General features: G+C 34.3%; 2 protein-coding genes across 4 annotated transcripts in view; one reads left to right on the forward strand and one right to left on the reverse strand.

The window, feature by feature from the left end:
• The window catches only part of LOC149803242 (uncharacterized), a 71,264-nt gene extending 65,030 nt beyond the window's left edge, over window positions 1-6,234 (reverse strand). For all 3 annotated transcript variants that reach the window (XM_089952888.1, XM_089952889.1, XM_089952887.1), the window contains exon 1: window positions 6,152-6,234. In XM_089952888.1, the coding sequence (XP_089809014.1) occupies window positions 6,152-6,213 (62 nt within the window). In that variant the 5' untranslated portion in view covers window positions 6,214-6,234. The remainder of the gene's footprint in view (window positions 1-6,151) is intronic.
• A 1,616-nt stretch (window positions 6,235-7,850) lies between these two features.
• LOC149803243 (THUMP domain-containing protein 1-like) lies at window positions 7,851-20,377 on the forward strand. The gene is made up of 3 exons (XM_089952891.1): window positions 7,851-8,008; window positions 13,297-13,527; window positions 18,710-20,377. The coding sequence occupies exons 2-3, from the start codon at window positions 13,306-13,308 to the stop codon at window positions 19,559-19,561; spliced, it is 1,074 nt and encodes a 357-aa protein (XP_089809017.1). The 5' UTR covers window positions 7,851-8,008; window positions 13,297-13,305; the 3' UTR covers window positions 19,562-20,377.
• Window positions 20,378-22,197: the final 1,820 nt, after the last annotated feature.

Below are 22,197 nucleotides of genomic sequence, written 5' to 3' on the forward strand. Positions count from 1 at the left end.
TGTTCTACAGTTAGTGAAAGCACTAGCATTTGATTGACAAGTAAACCATGCCCTATTTTTGTAGCAAGCCTAAAAATGGGTGCAGATTTATGTTAACAGTTCAAATGTGGTCTCAAACTACCATACATGTGATAACTATTTCCTACATTTTATATCCCACCTTATTTCTTATTGTTAACTCATATATCCAAATAAAACTCTTTACTAAAAAACATATTTATTCCGAATTAGTTTTTTGGGGGCACATATGCTATGTGATATGTTTCTTCATTCCTTCTTTTAATTTAATGAAGGTAATCAATGCTTATATATACGGAATAGTAATGCCAGGTCAAGTTGACTAGTGTAAGTTTCATTGGCGGGAATGGAGATCATAATTTGCTTGTAGAGAAAAAATCTACAGCATTCAGAGATCATTCCTGGGATTTAGGAAGCAGTTCACATTGTGAAGCTAGCCATAAAAAAAAAGGGGGGGGGAGGACATTTAATTCCTGCATGCGTGAAATCAATGGTTGCATTATATGTCACTTATCTTGTATTGCAAAGTACATATACGATCATAGGGTTTTAGTATTAAAATGTCATTATCTAAATAAAGTTTCTTACAAAACTATTATTTGGAAAATAATATGCATAATATAGATTTGCTTAATACCTGATGTTTCTATTAAAAAAAGAGAGACTCTAGGAAAGTAGATATTTTACATTTGATAATGCATTTATTTCAAGTGACAACAGTTACACTTATGCACTAACGGTGATGCGCAATGCAAAGTCCATGGAAGTAGTGCAAAACAATCATGTAATGGATTATTTTGTAACATAATGGCTGTATTGCTTGCTGTCAATAAAGTAATAACTATCCCATCTTTTTCAATTTTCATTGCCTATTACATTAATAATCTTGGTGCCTATTACATTAATAATCTTGGAAAAATATTCACTACTTATTCTGGCGACATTTTTTGAAAATTGGCAACAAAATATTGAGAGTGGCAATTTATTTTGGTGATAACTTTTTAAAAGCCAGGACCATACCTGTAATGTGTATGCTGAAAGTTCAACATCCACAAGAAACCTCATTGGCTGGTTGGCTGCTGTGATTGGGATGAGTGCATGCATGGTATTGATAATTTGTTGTGAGCAGACAATCAGCGGTAGTTTACAGCAAGCATGTTAAAAAGTATTTACTTTTAAGAATATACTGTCATTCAATTAACCCCCAAATCAAATGTTTATTCCTTAATTTCCACTATTTAATTCTGAATTAAAATTCAAGCCATGTTAAGATGACTGTTATGATTAAATTTATATTTTGGAAATTTGTTTACATAGGCACAGATTATTTCTGCCGATACCGATTGTTCCAATAATCGGCCCAGTTATGAGTATGGCCGATTAATCGGGGTAGAGCTTTAAATGACTTTATTTAAAGAGGGTAACAAAATTAGCTGAAGAGCTAATCTACCTGGAGGCCCTCATATAAAGAAAATTGACTTATTTTAACTGCATCTCTGAAGCCACTGGATATATTGGATTTGGAGGATGGAAATAGAGTAAGCATTTAAAATCTCAACTGGAGCAAAGTTCCAGAGTATTGGAAACGTTTTTGAATAATTCTTATTTAGTTCGGGAATTTTATACTGTTTGGTAGACATGGATTGCAGATGGAGAGCATTATCAGGTAACCTATACTGGAATAGTGATTGTAAAAATCAGGAGTACTATTACTGGATATCCTGTACATTAATTTGGCTTTTCTCAACCGGATTTGGTCTTTAATAGGTAATATTTTTAACTTACCAGCTAAATCTTCCTTGCTTTCTTTCTGGATTGATATTAGCCCAAATGTTCTTTTTTGAAAATGTGCTAACTTTTCTATGGTTTTTATCATTTGAATTAACCCATAATGTATTACAGTACCATATGCATATTACATACGCATATGTGCAATTTTGTTTGTGGCAATCATTAGAACAAACAACATGGACCCAGATCTGCTGGAGCAATATGTGATGGCAGATCATTGTCTATGTTGTTTGCAATTGGCACAGATTTATAAGTATGCATCGTAGCTTTCTGAATACCCATAGGAGGTGCATATTTCTCTCATTATTCGTATTACATATACAGTTTGCCCATGTCTCTGATATTTCATCAGTAATTGTGAATGGGGTCCATAAGTTTTGGAACAAGAATCAGATCATTTGGTAATAAAATTTCTACATTACTTTAGCTGATAACTATGCATGATTTTGAAATATTTAACAATAGCATTAGGGACTATTTTTTTTACAACTGGTGACCCCTAAAACCAATAGCCCATGAAGGGACTGAGTTTAAGGTCTCCAGAAGAGATAAAAATAAATGAGCTGATGACCTCTTAACTCTCAGTGCCTCTAACAGGGTCAGGATCATATATACTCCATCTCATGGGACTCTATCCAATAATTTTGTGAGGATATTTATCTCCATGTAGATGAAATCTTGTGATGAGATAAGCTCTAATTGCTCTAAGTTTGGTACAAGACCCAGCCTGCAAACTATGGACCAAAATTGAGATGCATCTAGTCTGAGGAATGACTCAAGCTGGCCATTGTGGTTTAATACACTTTTTTAGTCCATGGTATGCTATGCACTGCAGCCAATATATTTGGAGGAGGAAGACCCTCCCCCCCCCCCATGGGAAGCTATTATAAGTTTACTCACACACACACAATGGTCAAGTCAAGACCTGAACCCATACAAACACAGGTGAGAGATGTGAGTGTTCTATAAAGGTAAGTGCTTTAGACACTCTGGGACCTGGGCCCCCTACTGTAGATCAAGCAATCCTTGAAATATTGGATAACTGGAGATCACTGTAGTGACCTTAAACGGACAGCAACTATACCCACAACCCTGCTAAAAGTTCTTGGTGCAGAGCTATGGTCAATTTTCTAAATACTCTTTCAACCCCTACTATGAAGGATGAGGAAATTACCAAATGTATGAGCTATACTGCATGAACTTGTTATGCAAAAATTATAAACATTTAACCTATAAAGTGCTATATTGTTTTGCAGTACAAGATCCCTCAGTGCTGAATTGTTTGAGAAAAAAAGAAAAAAAGAAAACTATACAGTTTTTAAATTTCATGTGTTTTAATAAATATACACAATAGATACAGAAACCCTATATGAAAAATGATGGTGGTTGTCTAAACTTAGCATCAAAGCACGTGTGTATGTTTAATATATTTGCATGCACAGGTGCAAATACAGGTAAAATGACATGTTACCATTGTATTTCACGTTGTTTTATTTTAATGAAAAAGTTCAAATATATCATAGATATGTTATATTCTTTAGTAGTTCAACCATGTACATGTTATGTCTGTTCCAATCTTATACATTGAGTCTGAGGAATACTCAAGCTGGCCATTGTGGTTTAAGACACTTTTTTTGTCCATGGTATGCTATGCATTGCAGCCAGTATATTTGGAGGAGGACCCCCCCCCCCACAAACAAATTGTGAAAATTAGAGGTAGAGTCAGTAATAAATGTCTAACATCTGAAAGATGTTTACTTTCTTCTGAATCCCTCATGGTCCTTTCTTCTCTTATTAAAACTAGTCTTAAATAGTCTATAGGTTCAGTATTTACCATCTCGACATTTAATTTTGAAGTACTAGTGAATGAGGGTTGACAGGCACACCATCTTTTTTCGTCCAGCCAGCATGTACATCAGGCTCCGTTCTCATCAATTCCTGGCTCAAAATCACTCAAGTATTTCCATCAACACTTCACCAGCTCCAATAATCTCATCTTCCTCAAATCCTTCCAAATCATAGTCATCATCATTATCTGCAGCCAGTATTCATTGAAAGAAATCACAATCGTATTCTGCATCCGCCATTTTAATTTTTCCATGTAAAACTTCTTTGCTAAATGCTCAGTAAATAACAATGGAATGCTTGTTTCAGGCCCCAATGTACCAATCAAATACAGTTTTACGTGTAGTCATGGCAAGTTGAAGTAATAGGATGTGTACATTGTTGCTTACCTGAAAAACAACTGAAATTGCAACCAGCACTACAAGACCTCAACCAACAACACGACTTATGTCGCGAATATGACTTTAAGGGTTGATCCATGCTTCATTTCTTAGCCACATGATTGCCAAATGTCATGAAATCAGAATTAGGCCTAAAATAGCCATTTCCCAACACAGATTGTTTGCATTATGTGATTCACTGACCTCTGAATGAAGAAAAATGCAGACCACAATATTCAGATCATGTGACAAGAACTGGCAATGTACGGTGTCCAGTTTGTAACACTGTAAATTTAGATGGTATATCTGCTTATTAACGATGCAATTAACTGTTTTAAATGGCAAGACAAATATTCTATTTATTGATATCAGGCAGGTTGGGGCACGTCTTTTATCTCAAATATACTCAAATATACACATTAAATGCATCTTTTGGTGTATATTTATGTAGACCAGGTTTTAATCGTTAATTGATGAATGCAATCATTTCAAGCCTCCACTTTCTGTTATTATGCCTAAATGTTGATGTGATTTGCATCCACTCTATTAATAACTACAAGCATGAGACATGGACTGGAAATGCTTTATGTCCATAAATGGTATACATATGACAAAGATGGAAGGATGAGATTTTAAAGTGGATATTTACTTGCCAGTATACTGCTTTCATTTTCAAACCAAAAGGCTATGGTTCAACATATGCCACATTAATGACTGCAAACTGGGAGATAAATTCTAAATTTGGATAATAACCAAGTCAGACAAATCATATAATTCTGCTTTTTGGGACTGATTTTTCACATAAATTATGTAATATGCCACTTTATGATATCCAGTGCCTGTTTGAACAATAGCCATTTATGAAAATAATTTATTGCATATACACATTGTAAAATATTAATAAACATTTTAGTTATGATTTTGCCAGGCTTTGTATGCCTTTCTAAGATTTAATGAATTTGGAATTTGTCCCAGTTACCAGTCATGCAATAGTAAACATTTCTGTCATCACTTTGTATGACTTTGTCAGGCTTTGTGTGCCCTTCTCTATTTGATGAGTTTTTTGACATGTTTGTTAACTCAATAGTTTATCTTCATCTACAATCACGATGACAGAATGCAAATGGTGAGTTCCAGGTCAAATTTCGTCAATGCTGTAGTTACATCTCGTCTGTCAGAGGATTAAAGAAATAACAAATGCTATATTCACTATTTCTGATAAAATAAATCATATTCCTATTGATTTCATGCAGATATATCTCGATGAATGGTGGTCATAGTTTGCTAGGCTGGCTAGTAAGCAGCTACCCTAAGCCGACACCAACTTTTCGAGAGGGAATGGACTCTAACCCTACACCCCAACATAAACGTCCAAATATCAAAAATGGGGTGGCAAGGTTCAGAGGAAACTCTATTATTTATAGAGTGGATGAAAATCACGTCAACAGAGAAAGTGAAGGCATAAAGTGTTTACATTTATCAATTAACAATTAAAACATGTCGACATATATAAATATACCACATAAGATATATTTAATGTGTATCTGGGCACATTTGTGTGTATTTGAGTAAAAAGACGCACCCGGCAGATAGGGCTTAATACAATGATGCACAATTTTCCTAGCTTGTTAAATAGGACTACCCAACGCTACCATCATAAGTTTTCAGTGAATTCTATCTTTTCTTTTTTAAAATTCACTCTAATCTAACACCCCACAACTGTCCAAATATACGAAATTGTGTCAGCAAGATCTAAAAGTCGAGAAATTTCAGAGCAAGAATTTGACTGGGAAAGGGAAGCAACTCGTACCGCGAAACTGTACCGACGAACGTGCGACAATTACTACTTTTGCCATTATTTATTGAGTCTATAACTTTTATTTTAATGGCTTTATGTAGGCTCGAAATACTACTTTATGGTACGACTGTATATATAACGTAAGTAAGAAGGTGCGTGTACATTATTCGGTCAACATTAACCTACACGAATGCTTTCACTTTCGCAATCTACCGTCTTTAAAATGATAATATGCTTTGGTTTCATCGAGTTATGTGCCTGATAATAATGTAATACTCTGAAATTTCCCACTGGTGATAAAACAAAATTAAGTGTATACCTTATTTCGACCTTAAAATTTGCGCTTTTGCGCGAAATATAATCATCTAACGATACGTCCATGTTGGATTTTCCTGGACTGATACTTATCTATATAATCATTATGATACAACACAAACTATGGTCTCGTTCGCTTAAAGGCAAATGAAAAAAAAAATACCCAGTATTGAGTGATATAAACAATAATTTAAAAGTATATAAAATGAAAAATAAAGTACGATTCTGAAAAGATCCTGAGCATATTCAAAAGAGTTCCCATAGACATAAACAACAATATACAATGCTATTTACTAGTGTTTATTGTCACAACAAATATTAATATGCTCAATACAGAACTTTCTTTCTGACTTGAATACAAAAATAGACATATTATACAAAATAGCCATGACACAAATTTAGGATGAATAATTATGATCTTGAACTTTTCTTATACACATAAGCAAAACTCACATGAGGATTATCTTAAAATACAATAATAATAATAATAATAATAATAATAATAATAATAATAATAATAATAATAATAATAATAATGCAGAAAAGGCTGACATTTTTTCACATGTTGGTAAAAATAGCTGCAACAAGTTGATGTTTATTATTATTTAAATGCAATTCCATCTCTAAATAAAATTTGCTTGTGTCTATCTATGATGTAGACCCATATTCTTTAAACAACTACTGACAAATTTTATAATTTTTAAGAGAAGTCTTTTGTTAGTTACCTATATACCATTCCCATACAATTCCATTTTCCATACAACTTACATACATTTCCATACAATTTCCACTCTGTTCTAATTTATAGTTTTGAATAAAGTACTGCTATTCTCAGATTTATACATGTCAAAGTGTTTTACAACAATGTAAATAGTCAGATGCCAATGGAGACCATTATTTTCAGCGCCATCCAAATTTTCTATATAGTTTGCCTGCATATAGCATGCACTTCATTGTTTAATGACTGGTGATAATTACTGATAAATGTTACATTTTTCCTTATATAAATTAATTGCCTACTTTCAAAGACATACTCTCCATTGGTTGATTTATCTGAACTATTGCACCTGGTTATTTATCTTCCTAGCCAGCTAGTTAGCAAGCTTGCTAGCTATATTTCATTATTTCTTTAAAATCCATCTATGTCCAGTATATAAAGACCGTCTGTTTGTTTATAAAGATCACCTTTGTGTGATCCCCTGAGAAGTCATTATAAACATGTTTGACTGCATATTAAAATTTGCCCATGAGAGGATCCATTTATTTTATTTTATAGCAAATGGATAGTAAAATGTAAAAGAGGACATACAAATTTAACAAAACACACAACTTGAGATTGTTCATGATGTTTAATATGATTAGTAGCATCATTGAAAGATAGGTAGCTTTATTATGTAAACTTTGATTGAAACAGCAAGATTCTGAGTGATTAATTTCTCAATAAATGAAACACAGTATAGGTTAAAATGAATATTTTTAGTTTTATGTTTAAAACAAATTAGAAATAATGAGCTGTTTGCTGTGTAAGAAAAATATTGATTTAAATGAATGGATTTGGTAAAATAAAAAATACATTTTAAATTTCATTCGTTTTTTAAATATCAGTTTTACGTTATTTTATGTTAACGTATCACTAGCTAATACTTCCTTTTTGTGAATTTGAATATTCCGTGATCGAATGACTGCTGAACTTATCAGTCTGTAGAGCATCAGAACCAGTCTGAGGAACTTGTGTTTTGACCACATGTAGATACGTGCATACGAGATTGACCGTTTTTCAATCACTTCCTTTAAATCTAACTCCACTTCCCTAGTAATACCTACTGTTCATTGTTCTGCGTTTTAGGTTTAAACCAAATAGGTAAACAAATCCAGACAGAATCACTCATTTTGCATTGTTTTATAAAATTTAGTACGTTACAGCCGAGTACATTTTCGGAATGCATGCGTTTATCAGTCGGACTTGATAGTCTTCTGTGACCTTTTTCTATTCCATGTTAATAGATAGATGGACAGTTATGTTTGCCCAATTATCTGTCGTAGAGTAGGAAAGACGATAGGAAGCGCGGGCTATCATTCATAAAGTCTTTTAGGATATAGCCTAAATTGCTTGTCCATTTGACAAAAAGGGTGGAGGGGATTTGAATGAAGAAGGAATTTAACGAAGAAATGGTGGTATGGCCTGAAAATATGATTTTCACATATTCGGTTAATTTTGGCTACAAATTTTGAGATATTACCGTCTTAGACCTTGGTGTTTTGCTTTTACTGAGGGGGTAGTCGTGACCAAGACATCATTTTTTATGATGGTTATTAGTATTCCCTCTGTTGGTACCAAGTTAAAAAAAATCTTAGAATTTCAGTCAAGACTATAATGCAGGGCAGTATCTCCAGTATTAATGTATTTGGATATGTATCAACAAGTTCTCTGCCTTTTTTTTCAGACAAAACTAGTGGCCAACTTGTTGGCCTACTGTTTGGACTTGTTTTCTAAGCTTGTAGATATCATCAAGTAACAGGCATGATCAGGATAAATTCCACTTAGATAAAGCTTTTATAAATAAAAAAACACACACAAACAGGAGGCTTAGAGGTCTCAGAAGCACTTAATCCCACATTCACACGCAGTTTTTTTTTCTTTTGGGACTTACGTTGGAGCCCACCTTACATTAGACCAGCAAGTTGTTCTCCACCTTTTTCATTTTGTTTGACTGGCAGCAGCCAGTCATACAAAAAAAAAAGGTGGAGAACAACTTGGGGGTTGTCCATTAATTATGTCAACAAAATGGGGGGAGGGGGTTTGACAATTGTTGACATGGGGGAGGGGGGAGTTCAAGATAAATTGACGTCAACAATGTTATTTTTTACAATAAATTTAACAAATCAAAAAATAGGAAATTAGTCGGTGCATTGGTATGGCACACACTCGCTCTCCCGTCAACAGCCCACCAGTTTAATCCTAAACCGGCTGAGCTCTTGCCAAGGAAGTCATAGTCTTGCATCTTCATATTTTGGAATTCGGCCAATACGAGTGGCTGCCAAAAGACAGAGAGAGCTGATGGCAATTATTGCTCATGGAGAGATGTTAAGCACAGAATGGTTAGATGAAGATGATGTTGACTTGTCGGGTGTATCAGTTCCACAAGAAATTAATGAATCAGCTACTATGCCCATTATAACAATTGAAGAACATTTGGCTTCCCCATGGGAAGATGATAGAAGCTAGAATATAAACTCTCGATTTTTTCATGAATTCAAAGTGTTATAGTCAATTTGAAATCTGTTAAACAATTAAAAAAAATGTATTAAAATTTATTTGTAGACCTTTTAATTTCCATAATTCTATTTTTAGCATAAAAACCAGCCGTATAAAATATTGTTAGTTTGTGGGGGGGGGGTAAAATTTTATTAGGGGGGTCACTGAAAGTTTGACAGTTGTTGACAAGTTGGATGGGTAAAAAATTGCCTAAAATTTGTTGACATAATTAATGGACGTCCCCTTGTTGGTCTAACCTTGCATATGCAAATTCAAAGGTTTGCCAGTCCTGCTTGAAGCACCTGCTGGGTGGGAAATTATGTTGATCAAATGATCATTTTTATATGTGCTGATATTTACAGTGAGAGAGTTCAGTGGCTGAAAGAGCCCCCAGATGTACTGTGTTAATATTTACAGTGAGAGAATTCAGTGGCTGAAAGACCCCCAGATGTACATGTCATTGTAAGAGTACATCAAAAGAACATGACACAATAACTGGGCAGCAAACTCAAATATTTCTACTAGCTGCTGAGTGGTGGGAAAATATGCTGATATTTACAGTGACTGAATTCAGAGGCAGAAAGACCCAGTGGTGTACATGTGGTCATTATAAGAGCACATCAAAAATGGACATCTCTAAAGGTTAACTTTAATTATTGTGTTCATTTCCAAGTGTACCAAATAAGTAGTGCATGTGAACCCAAGATACATTGAGACCTAAATAAAATGCCATTTGCAAATTTGATAGTTATTTTGGGGTTAAACAGCAAGTTGACAGAGATTTTAATGAGATTCAGAATTTTTTTAAGTTACTAAAGTTCGCATGGAACAGTAGCCAGATGTAAGAAAGTGTGTGATATCTAGCTTAGTGTTTGGAATAAGACCTTTCTTTAGCTTGATATAACTCATTTTCACTCTAATGGACAAACAAGATCTATATGTCGTGGTATAAAGAATTTAGAAAATCAAACAGTGGCAACTACTGGTTCTTCCCATCTGGAAATTTAGCCACTTCAGGTATGCCCAGTATGCTTCTGGGAGGGGACTGCAACTTTTGCTGGTGTGACTCATATTTTTTCCATGCGAGACCACTGATGCTATTTATTGTACAGTAAATACAATAATGTACTGCATATAACCATTTCACAGCTTAGCTTGCATAATAGTAGACATTTCTGTTGAGTTGCATAAAATTGATGTTATGATGGATATCCGTGAGAAATTTCCTGCAGTAATTGTCATGTAGATAAAAAGAATTTAATATTTCATAATTTTATCTATATTAACTATTAGCTGAAAATAATAGAAGTTTATCTCCTGCCGAAAATATTTAAGTGATTACACTTTATCATCACTTTCACCTGTTCATTTTGTAATATAGTAAAACTTGTTATGAGAGACTGCACCTACAGCCAACAAAAAACAGTCAAGACAGGTGGTCTCTTAACAGGTTTTCACAAAATGACCTGTTTCCAAGGTCCAGTTTCAGAACTTTTTAAATAAAAATAACCACATTCACTGTTCATATATTCTGTTCTTTATTAATAGGTTTTGCTAAAATATTGTATGCATCTATCTGAAAACAAAATTATACATGTATTACAATAAAAATATACTTCTATCATTGAACATGAATCACATTTACTTTTGAAGGTCACATGTGCATGTATTAGCATATTAAATTGTTTCTGATTTACAACTTTTCCTTTATAACACCCTATATTTGTTTTGCCAATATGCAAACCACTATTTTGCAAGTGATCTGCTCTTTTTCACTTTTTTCAGTTAAAATAATTGTTTTCTCCAGTGTTTGTCTTTTTTTAGTCTAAGGTTCTTCCATTGTCATTAAAGTACTAGGTTTGAACATTCTTAATGTTCAGTTGTAATATTAACTGTAAAGATGGTTTTGACGATGCTTTAGGAAAATATGAAAAGTCTATATGTGTGCATTATAATGTATTAATTGTTAGATATATAAATTATATATCTAACAATTAATACAATAAAAACAAAAAATTATCTCATCCAGAAACAGAATCATTTATTTGTAAGCAAAAGTCAACAGCTTAATAAACAAACATAAAGGGATTAACTCGATAAAGTGTGTAACGCAGTCGCACCAGCTTGAATAGACGACAGCTTGGTGATTGTGACTGTAACATCGGGGAAAAGGCAAAAGACATCACAAACCTTTAACACAATGAATCGAATCCAGAAAGGAAACGATTCTCACTTGCTGGTTTAATGAAGATCATATTCACCCCCAGGCAATACGGATTACATTTTAAGCGACCACTACCTTGACTTAGGCACTACAATGAAAATTCACAACATCTACATTAGTCTGGTTTACAGTTACATGTGTCACTATATACTTGACTTGCCAAATTTACAAACTGGTAGCCAGACTATTTTTTCTTTTGCTCATTTTATATTTGTTTTTTATCAGAACAATCTTTACTATTCATGCGGTCATTGTTACAAATGATTACATAAAGGTCAGTGGTGTCTGACTCTGTTCTTGTGATTACCGTTGTTCATAGTGCTGGATAAACTGGTCCCCTGTCCTTTTATTCATATGGATGGTAGCTACATAAGGGCTATGAGCCAAGCTAAGTGCTGGAGAATATACATTTTCTTTAATCTGGTTTACAATCAAAAATAGGAACACTACAGGACTACCTAAAAAATTTGAGAAATCAATAGTCAGCCTAATGTTTTTTAATGAATAGTATAAGCGATCATTGTTACAAGGATTAAATAAAGGTCAGTGCAGTTTATCTCAGGCTTTGCAATGTGGTCATTGATTGCAGTGTTCAAATGCATATTGTGCCAAGACATTGTGATAGTTGGTCACATTCAGCAGGTGGTTGCTCACAACAGAGTGTTTATATAATAAAATCTCTCTGCATTGTGCTCCTGGTTGTAAATGACAGGTGGTCACTCATAGTAGAGTTCGCTCATAATAGGTTTTACTGTACTACACGTATATTTTGTGAAACACAGTCTCAGCATTCATTGCTCAGAAATCTTTCATCTCTCGCAGAAAGACGTATGTGATTGCATTTTTAGTGGGCAAAGTCTTTGAATATTAAACAACATGGTGTACAACTAAAAATAGCATTTTATACTGTTAACTGCAGCTGAGTCAACATGTAAGTTCCATGAGATGTAGTGGACATGCATGATTATATGATTATATTGCTATGACTTCTAACTGAGGCAGTAATATTTAATCCATCTACTACAAGCCAAGATGTGAACAATCTATGATGACCACTATGTCCTGTCTGTGTTGGAAACAGCTTGGAGAGGATTAAAGTTCACCATTTGAATGTGGATTTTCCGTAAAAGGTGATGCACATATTGTATTGTTGACTTGCTTGTTGTTTAAGATATGTGTCAATCCTTGGACAATGGCTGATTTTGTTACATTTGTGACTGTGATTTCAGTTGGTAGTTTGGACAGATTGACCAATAATCAAAGTCTCATTTAATCACTATGATTCATGTTAGTTTGATGAAACATAAAGTAATGCTTGTTCATGTCCTTATTTGGTTGTATACATTGCCTGTTATTTTGCAGAATTGTCAACTACTTAATAATGGCAGTGCATTTTACAAATATGACATAATCATAGTATGTTATCAAGGTGGCATTTTCTGTTGATTATTGTAATGTTAAAAGTGCCGTTAAAACCAACAAAAGTTGTCCTGGCCACTGCAGCCATTCAGTATTGGACAAATGATGCTGATGTGACTCAGATTTCTTTGTCAACTGCTTTAATTATCAGGCTGATGTCAGTCATTTGAGAGATATTGTGCCCACTTGGGCCTCTTATTTACCTTAGCAACATATATATGTTTGGATTTGTTTTCTTTTTTTGGGATAGTTTTTGCCAATGAGTAGTGAAGATTTCAAAAAGGGTAGCAGAAAGCGCCCTAAGTCATACTACCAGAAGTGTGCCAGAGCAGGGAAGGAGAAAAGCAGGAAACTTGAAAACATATTGGAACCTGGAATTCGAGGGTTTCTGGTGACATGCAACTCTCATGAGAAGGAGGCAGTGAGAGAAACTTACAATATACTGAATGAATATGCAGATGAACTTTATGGTCCAGAACAGGTACTTTTTTCTTATTTCTATATACATTGAGACCTCTTGAATACTGAAATCCCAATCTGAAGGGTTTTCAGTTTACAGAGTTTCACTGTTTTATCCAAGAATGAAATTTGATTAGATATCGCTCAGACAAAGCATCCCTAACAGTCAATTTTATTTGACTTCCTTCTGGTCTCATTGGCTGGTCTCATTCCCCCATGGGGACAGTCAAACCAGCTAAAATGCTCACCTTTATATGACATTCTTAGCAATGGACATCCTCTATTTCCCTATTGTGGAATTTGCTTCATAAATGTCATGTATTAAATGCTAATCTGTGTTTCCTTCAGTGGTTGTGTGTTTCCTATCTAACCATTGGTATGATACTGCAGTTACTCTGGCATGACAACCCTCACTTTAATCTGTCCATGTAATTTTCAGTTGGCTAATCTCATATTGTTGTTTTAAGAAATTGAATTAAGCCAAAATATTGCTTAGAAAATTCGTTGTTACAGTAAATATCGTAGCCAATCCTCTAGGGGTAAAATGATACACCTGTGCCCCATATCGATATGATTCATGATACACAGCCTGTGATATGATACATATCAATGCACTTGATGATCTTTCCATCTTTGGAAGGTAGGTGGTACCCTTTCATGTATGTTGACATTCTTGGTTTTATTTCCACTATGCAGATTACAGATATACATATAATTATCATATATTTATATGCCTTTCTTATAGCTGCCCAGATAACAAAAGTATCTTCAAACAGACTACCTGTTGGTTGTCGATGAGGTTTATTCAGCGTTTTAGGCTATTGGATTGTGGCTCCATTTAACTTACTTTAGCCACCAGACCCATTGTTTTGCACTGCATGATTGTTTCTCATTACCAATTTCATGTCTAACTTGGAAAACATTATGATGTTATCTTCAAAACAGAAGAAATAATGCAATTTCATCCTGCAAAGAAAATCTCTTCTGTAACAATTCCAGGCATGGGAATAAGGATGAATACCAACGCAATCTATCACACTGTACTCCTGCAGATGCAAAATACTGCTGTGGCCACAGGTAATCAGTATTTACTGACTACCATGCCAGATTTCTTGTGTTCCATAATGCTTTCTTAGGGATTCTAGTCCATCAATGCCATAGTCTATTTGTGCAGAGAGAAATATTCAAATAAATATCTTTACTTAATTTCAATTTTTTTATCCTTATTTATTCAGTTTATCTTAACCCTGATATAGATATATGGCTTTTTAACATATGATCTGCATGACTGAATTGATTGATAAAAAATGAAAATTGCATTCTACTTTTAAATTGTGTTTTAATTAGGCTTAGTATTTAGCCCTTTCTACATTTAATTTAGAAGTAATGCTCAAAAGGAGATTGACTGTCATGCCATCTATTTTTGTATAAAGATTAGGCGCTATACAGAGTCCTCATTATTATTATTATTTTGTCCATCCTAAACATACACCTGACTCATATTTAATACCATTTTCATGCTCAGAATAACTCACTGGTATCTCCATCAACACTTTCCCAGCTCCAATAATTCGATATAGTTCATAACTCAAAAAAAATTGTCATCACCATCATCAGCCAGAATTTGCAGAAGGAAATCGTAATGAACCACACTGGGAATCAGACATTTCGAGTTTTCAGGTAGCCTGTATATTTTATACACACATTTGTAAAACTTCCTTCATGGAAGGTTCAAACTGCACTATAATGATGCTTATTCCTGTGTACCAAGTGCCAGTCAAATTTAATTTAGCAACCGTTCATTTCATGCTTGAAGAAACCAGATGTGTAAACAGTTACCTTCCCAAAAGAACAGATGTTGCAAGAAGAACAGTTAAATAAAAATGGCATACTTCATCGAGCACATTTTCCTATGTGGGACTTTCAACTAATTTGTGTGAGTTCTCTTGCATCACTGTTCTCCAAGTTTGCAAATTCATGCACATTTTGCAAGATTTATGCAATTGCACACATTGACAACATTGTGTTTAAGTCCTTTACATATCAGTTAATGACTTTTGCATGGTTTCTCTTTGCTTTGCCGATAATTCCTGTTTTTCATGCAAGGAATAAGCTACATTAATTTCTGATTGGTGATTATTGTTTAACCTTGACTGAAACAAGCAATAACCACCAATGAGAATTTATTGCATCATATTTCACCATGCGACACACCAGAAATGTAGCTATAAAATCGACCAAAAAAAACATGATACAGTTCATCACAGAAATTTTGTGTAAAAGTGGTTGTTAAATGATGAGTAAAGTACATTATTATACACATAAAACACTTTTGGAATATGTAGTATATGCTGAACATGTCGCTGAGTTAATGTTAATTAACATGGAATGGGGCGGAGGCTGATTATGAACCATGTCACTTTGTGTTGACTTGTATAGACTGTGCTGCAAGTATTCTCATTAATCTTGTTTTTACTAATAAAAATGAGTGCTTGTGAGTGCAGATTCTATTTCAGATGAAATCTAATTTTAAAGAATAACAAGGCAAACAAATAAAATAACTATTTATGACTGCTGAAACTCAGATAATTTACATACAGTAAGTATAGTTTTGTATTGATTCTCTGTCTCTTGTATCGATATGTGTATCATTACAGCAATAGTATTGATGCATTGATATATTGATGAATCGTTTCACCCCTACACTCCTCCCTTGTCCACCCTTTTGCTGTGTGTTGGTGGGGCTGATGACTGGTCATCATCAAAGTTAACTAATTTTATATGAATTTGATTTAGTTTATCACATTTTTTACAGATTCAACAAGTTATGACAGTGTTCACTGCTTAATAATTGTTTGGGAATTAAGGAAATGTTCATTTTTTATACTCAGATTCTTGGACTCTGTTTCACCAGCATTAAAGAAAATGGGTATTTATACACAGCTTCACAAAAATAACTCAACCAGACCCAAACTATTACTGTGACCTAATTTGCATGCTTGAGTGACTTACATTTTCAGCTGTTCATTTACTGCACATCTAATAACTTAGACACTGGTGACTTTGTATTTTAAACTGTACCGTATATTCATTGTACTCTCCGTATATTAGGTCTTCAGTCATATCAAAGACTTGAAAAAATTATACTAGCAGGTGCCTCACTTGACATTAGTATTGGGGTTGGTTTCAGGATAATGTAACGGGTGGGACATGATGCTACATGTCTGTGGCATGATGCCCCAGTGCTAGACATCACTATAACCTGCCACACTGCAGACATCGTAGCAATGTGACTGAAAATTATTTAAAGCTACATTAAAAATTCAACTTGAATACACACTCTTAGACCCAGTTTCATGTACAACCTGGAAAATTGGCATCTAGATGCATCATAATGTAAGTCAACCATACCAAAACCAGGTCTGTTTGACTCAGCTTTCATGCTTGAGCAACATTTATATTTTCATCTATTCATCTGTTATACACTTCTGAACCCTATTTCACCAAAGAATGAAAAGAAAATTGGGATGTAGATACATTTTAGTTGAAATAATTTATCATACCAAGCATTAGGGACTGTTCTTGTGGACTATGTGGTTAGAGCAAAATCCACCTCATATGCAGGAGGTTACATGTTTGAGCCCTGGCAGAGTCATACCAAAGACTTATAAGAATATTATATACTAGAAGCTGCCTCACATGGTGCTCAGCATTAAGAGGTGAGTGCTTTGACTAGTCAGCCTGGTATATGTATCCGGATGTTGCAGTGTGGGAAATGGGGCTACATGTCTGGCATGATTCTTCAATGCTAGACATCGCTGTAAACTGCTTCACTGCAAACATCATAGCAATATGATTAAAATTCTTATAGCTATGTTAAAAATCTGAATCACATACAAACACTAGGTCATTGTGGAATAACTTTTATGCTAGAGTTACTTTTATTTTCAACTTTTCGTTTGTTATACACTCATTACCTTGGACTCTATTTTACCTCCATTCATGATAATTACTAGTACATGGATCCATCATAAGGAGAATAACTTGACCAGATCAACATCAGTTTATCATGACCGTATCATAAGGAGAATAACTTGACCAGATCAACATCAGTTTATCCTGACCATATCATAAGGAGAATAACTTGACCAGATCAACATCAGTTTATCATGACCGTATCATAAGGAGAATAACTTGACCAGATCAACATCAGTTTATCCTGACCGTATCATAAGGAGAATAACTTGACCAGATCGACATCAGTTTATCCTGACCATGTCATAAGGAGAATAACTTGACCAGATCAACATCAGTTTATCCTGACCATGTCATAAGGAGAATAACTTGACCAGATCAACATCAGTTTATCCTGACCGTATCATAAGGAGAATAACTTGACCAGATCAACATCAGTTTATCCTGACCGTATCATAAGGAGAATAACTTGACCAGATCAACATCAGTTTATCCTGACCGTATCATAAGGAGAATAACTATCAACATCAGTTTATCCTGACCGTATCATAAGGAGAATAACTATCAACATCAGTTTATCCTGACCGTGTCATAAGGAGAATAACTTGACCAGATCAGCATCAGTTTATCCTGACCATGTCTTCAAGCTTTTCACTCCTCATTAATGTAGCCATTCATTTTATCTACAAAAAAGAAAATTGGCGTGTGGATGGATCTTGGGGAGTGTGACTCAATTATGCCAAAACTAGATCAGTTTGACCTTATTTTGAGGCTTGAAATCACTGCTAATCTCCTCCACCCATCTATGTATTGTTCTAAGGACTCTTGACAAATGGATTCTGTTTATAAGTGAACTCTTTGTTGAAATTAAGGATTAGAAACATAATTTCAGTTTCAGGGGGAGTTTGGTTTACTGAGGTTTCTGTCTTAAGAGCTCTTAAGAGATTTTATGTATAAATTAAAATCTATAACAGTATATTATGACAATATTACCAGCTCATGCAGCTTTTTCTGATTTGTTCCTGTTCTTGGTTGGACACGCACTTAAATACCAATAAAATCAAACGTTTTTAGTGAAACTATGAAAAGTGATGCCACAAAAATAAGTGAATTTACTGATTGCTAGATTATCAAAAATTAACATTAAATAGAAATTGAGCATGCATCCAAATATAACTTGTATCATGTTATTTCCTACAAGTTTGCTATATCATATGTTTTGTTTTCAGATGGGTGCAGATGGGTCTGGGTCAGACACCAATGCTGATAGTGATGATGATGCAGGAAGTGATGAAGACATGGAGAAGAGCTTAGAGAGAGAGGTCCATCAGATGAAGAAGCAACAGAAGAATCCAGGGAAAAGGAGGTTCCAAAATGTCTTCACAAAAGCCAAAAACTGTATCTTTATTAAAACTCAACTTGAGGACCCATGCTTGGTAGCACACACAATTTTATCTGATCTAGCCGAGAAGAAAGTTCAGAAGACGCGGTATGCCCTTAGGCTCTTGCCAATCGCAGGAACATGTAAAGCATATTTGAAAGACATTGAGGCCTTTTCAATTGATTTTTTGGAAAAGACATTTGGAACTCCTTTTGGTGTGGGGCTTAGTTATACAAGTGTGGTGAAAATAAGGAACAATAATAGTGTTGGTCGTACAAGTATATTACCAGTTCTTGGAAAAATTATCAAGGAGATGAATCCATTACATCGCCTTAACCACAATAATCCTGATGTTGTTGTACTTGTAGAGGTGATTGGCTCTGTCTGCTGCATGAGTGTTGTTAGGGACTATTTTATTCTACGGAAGTACAACTTGCTGGAGGTAACTAAGGCACATAATGAGATTGAAGATATAGAAGTTATAGATAGTAAACCTAACAGCAATAGTAATGAGGGTCAGATATATGAAAATGAAACAGTAAAAAATGATTCTCAGATTGAAGCAAATCAAAGTACAGATAGAAAATTGGAAAGCATTACTGCACAAGATGAAGATGCTGAATCTCAAAAAGAGGATAAATGTCAAATTGATGATATTGCACAGGATACAATTACAACCCCTGAAAAAGAAGATACATGAGGAAAGGGAATTCTTATCTAAAACAGAAATGGACAGCTAGCCAAATATCTGGCAAAAGGACCCAGAAAGTCTTAATCAAATAAAAGAAAGCATGGTGTTAGAAAATAATCAGTTATATGAAGAAATTCTTGCATCTTTTCACAATATAAAAGATGACATTTGGCAAAGATAAAGCAAGAATATAGATTGATTGTGTGGTGTCATTCATTGTGCTTTGTTTATGTTGCCAACCTTTTTGCATGATTACATATCCATCCTAAAGTTATTAGGAAAGTTAATTATAAAATACTACTTTCAAATGAATCTAAAAACATGTCTGATTTAATTCTGTTTTATCATAATACTCAGCATGTGGTAAAGCTTTCAACTACTGTTGAAGACTTGAGGTAATATTAAGATTTTGAACATTTGTGGCCATCTTGAAAATCTTGTTTTAATATTAGTGATATTTTTTTTCAGATGCTTTGCATCACTAGTCTTATCAAGACCCTTAGCCATTTTTTGATAAAAATTCATTGTTCCATTGAATTCTTGATAGTCTAAATCTAAGAGAAAGATTACCTTTGGGGATGCTGTGGGATTTTCTGGATTCAAGAGACTGGTTTGCCACAGGGTCCATCAGCAAACTTGAAAGCCATGTAGTCCCAGTCAAAGCAACAACCTCAATTCAAAGCTCTCCCTCGGTGGTCTGACCCTAAAAGGGGAGCCACAAAGAACTGAGGGAGGCTGCAGGCACAAGGGATGACCTGTTCAATTGGTTCTCTTTTTAACCAAATGGCAGTTAATTTACTTCCAGTAATAAAGTATGTAATTTCATCTGTTTTATTGTACTTCGTCCTATTAAACACATTTATCCAATATTCAAAGAGGCTAATGATTCATCTTCTCTTTAGTAAGTTACACTTATACTTTAAGTCTTTCTGTTATTGCAGCAAAGTAACAAGCAACAAAATCTATATGAGCAGCAGAGAGGGTGAACAGACATTTTTGCTGAAACATCATTTTTGAAAAAATAAAGCTTCCTACGAAAATGAAACAAATCAGGTCACTAATGCCAAACCGAAGCCTCTAACTTTACCAAGAGTTTATCTAATTGGGTTAGATTTTTGTTACTTTACCGTTGTCATTAGTGTTTTTTTTTTAAAGTATACGTGGTTTCATTTACCCACCTGACATTTCATTGAGGTCGCACCCTCTCTGCTGCTATAATTAGACCAATAATGGCACCTGGTGCTGAATCTTATACAGCTAGGTTAGCTAAATAAAGATTAGAAGCAATCAAAAAGTTTTTACCTGTTCGTGATTCTCTTAGACAAAAACTTCAAAAATGTCAAGAATCACAAGTTGAATATGCAGAAGGTACAGAAAATATATTTAAGCCAGTTACAAAAGGTTAGTGAAAGAGTTGCAGAAGCAACTGAAGGTCTTCGCCCAACGTTAGAACAGACTGCTGCAGATACTAGAAAAATAGCAGAAAGAAGTATAAAATAAAATAAAAAGATTTTACGAGATCTTCCAACTGAAATAGCTGCTGCTCAATCTCCACCCCACCCCCCATAAATGAAGAAATACTTGAAGGTATTGGTGAAATAAAAAAAGTTCTTATACCAAAGCCAAAACTAAAAGAAGTGGAACCAGAAGAACAACAGGTTAAGATGCTTGAAAAATTTAATGATATGACTATTAAGGCAATAGAAAATAAAACAGATTTACCTAAATTAGCTGCGTTTGTGGCATCAAGTTTTAGTTATAGAGATAGATATTTAAAACCTGAGTATAATAAACCTGTAAGTAAAGATACCTGGTATAAATGGATATATCGGATAAGATTTAAAAAAGATCAAATCTCAAATGATGATGTATATCTAGCGCATTTAGATGAAATAAATAAATATGAATTAGGTGCTAAATTTTCTCGACAACAACCTCCTCTACCTTAACCTAAACCACAACCTCCCCAGCAAGAACCTTCCTATCCACTTCCTCAACCGCAGCAGCAAATAGAACGACATCAAGAATAACCACAATCTCCCGGGTCACAAATTCCTCACCTACAACAAAAACCAAGACATTTTTACTGATAAAGCTCTTGAGTACTTTGCTGAAAATCAGGATAAATTAATTGACATTGCTGCAGATGAATCATAGAAGAAAATATTTAAAATCTGAATATATTGCAAAAGTATCACCTGAATATTGGATTCCTGTAATATATTTTGCTTCTAAGGATTCAGATATTAAATTAAAAGATCCAGAATATATTAAGTTTAAACAGAGTGTAGAAAAGAAACAAGAAGAAGAATGTTATAACCCAAAAGGTTCCCCCGGCGCTACTGGAAGTGGTTTTAACTCAACTACGCCAGGAAGAAGTGGTCTTATTGCTTGTCCTAACAACATTCTTGCTGACGTAAATTAGAAATTTTGATTGGCGGAAAACGTGCTGGAAATAATTCGCTGGAAATAATTAATGAAATATCTGATATATGTCAAAGATTATTATTGATATCAATGTTTATCGTTCTCTCATTGATGAAATTGCTAATGATTATCACAGTGATTAGATAAATAAGTAATAAATAAAATGATTATACATCATGCTCAACGTGGACCTGTAATAGAGTAGTAAATTCGCGATT

Source organism: Sinohyriopsis cumingii, chromosome 3 (genome assembly GCF_028554795.1).
Source record: "Sinohyriopsis cumingii isolate HCF-2022 chromosome 3, ASM2855479v2, whole genome shotgun sequence".
In the NCBI taxonomy this organism is placed as follows: domain Eukaryota; kingdom Metazoa; phylum Mollusca; class Bivalvia; order Unionida; family Unionidae; genus Sinohyriopsis; species Sinohyriopsis cumingii.

Excerpts from the sequence above, each read along its gene's own strand:
- LOC149803243 (XM_089952891.1), top strand. The coding sequence starts at position 13,306 with ATGAGTAGTGAAGATTTCAAAAAGGGTAGCAGAAAGCGCCCTAAGTCA. Across the intron at positions 13,528-18,709 it reads AACTTTATGGTCCAGAACAG|ATGGGTGCAGATGGGTCTGG; the intron begins GTACTTTTTTCT and ends TTTTGTTTTCAG.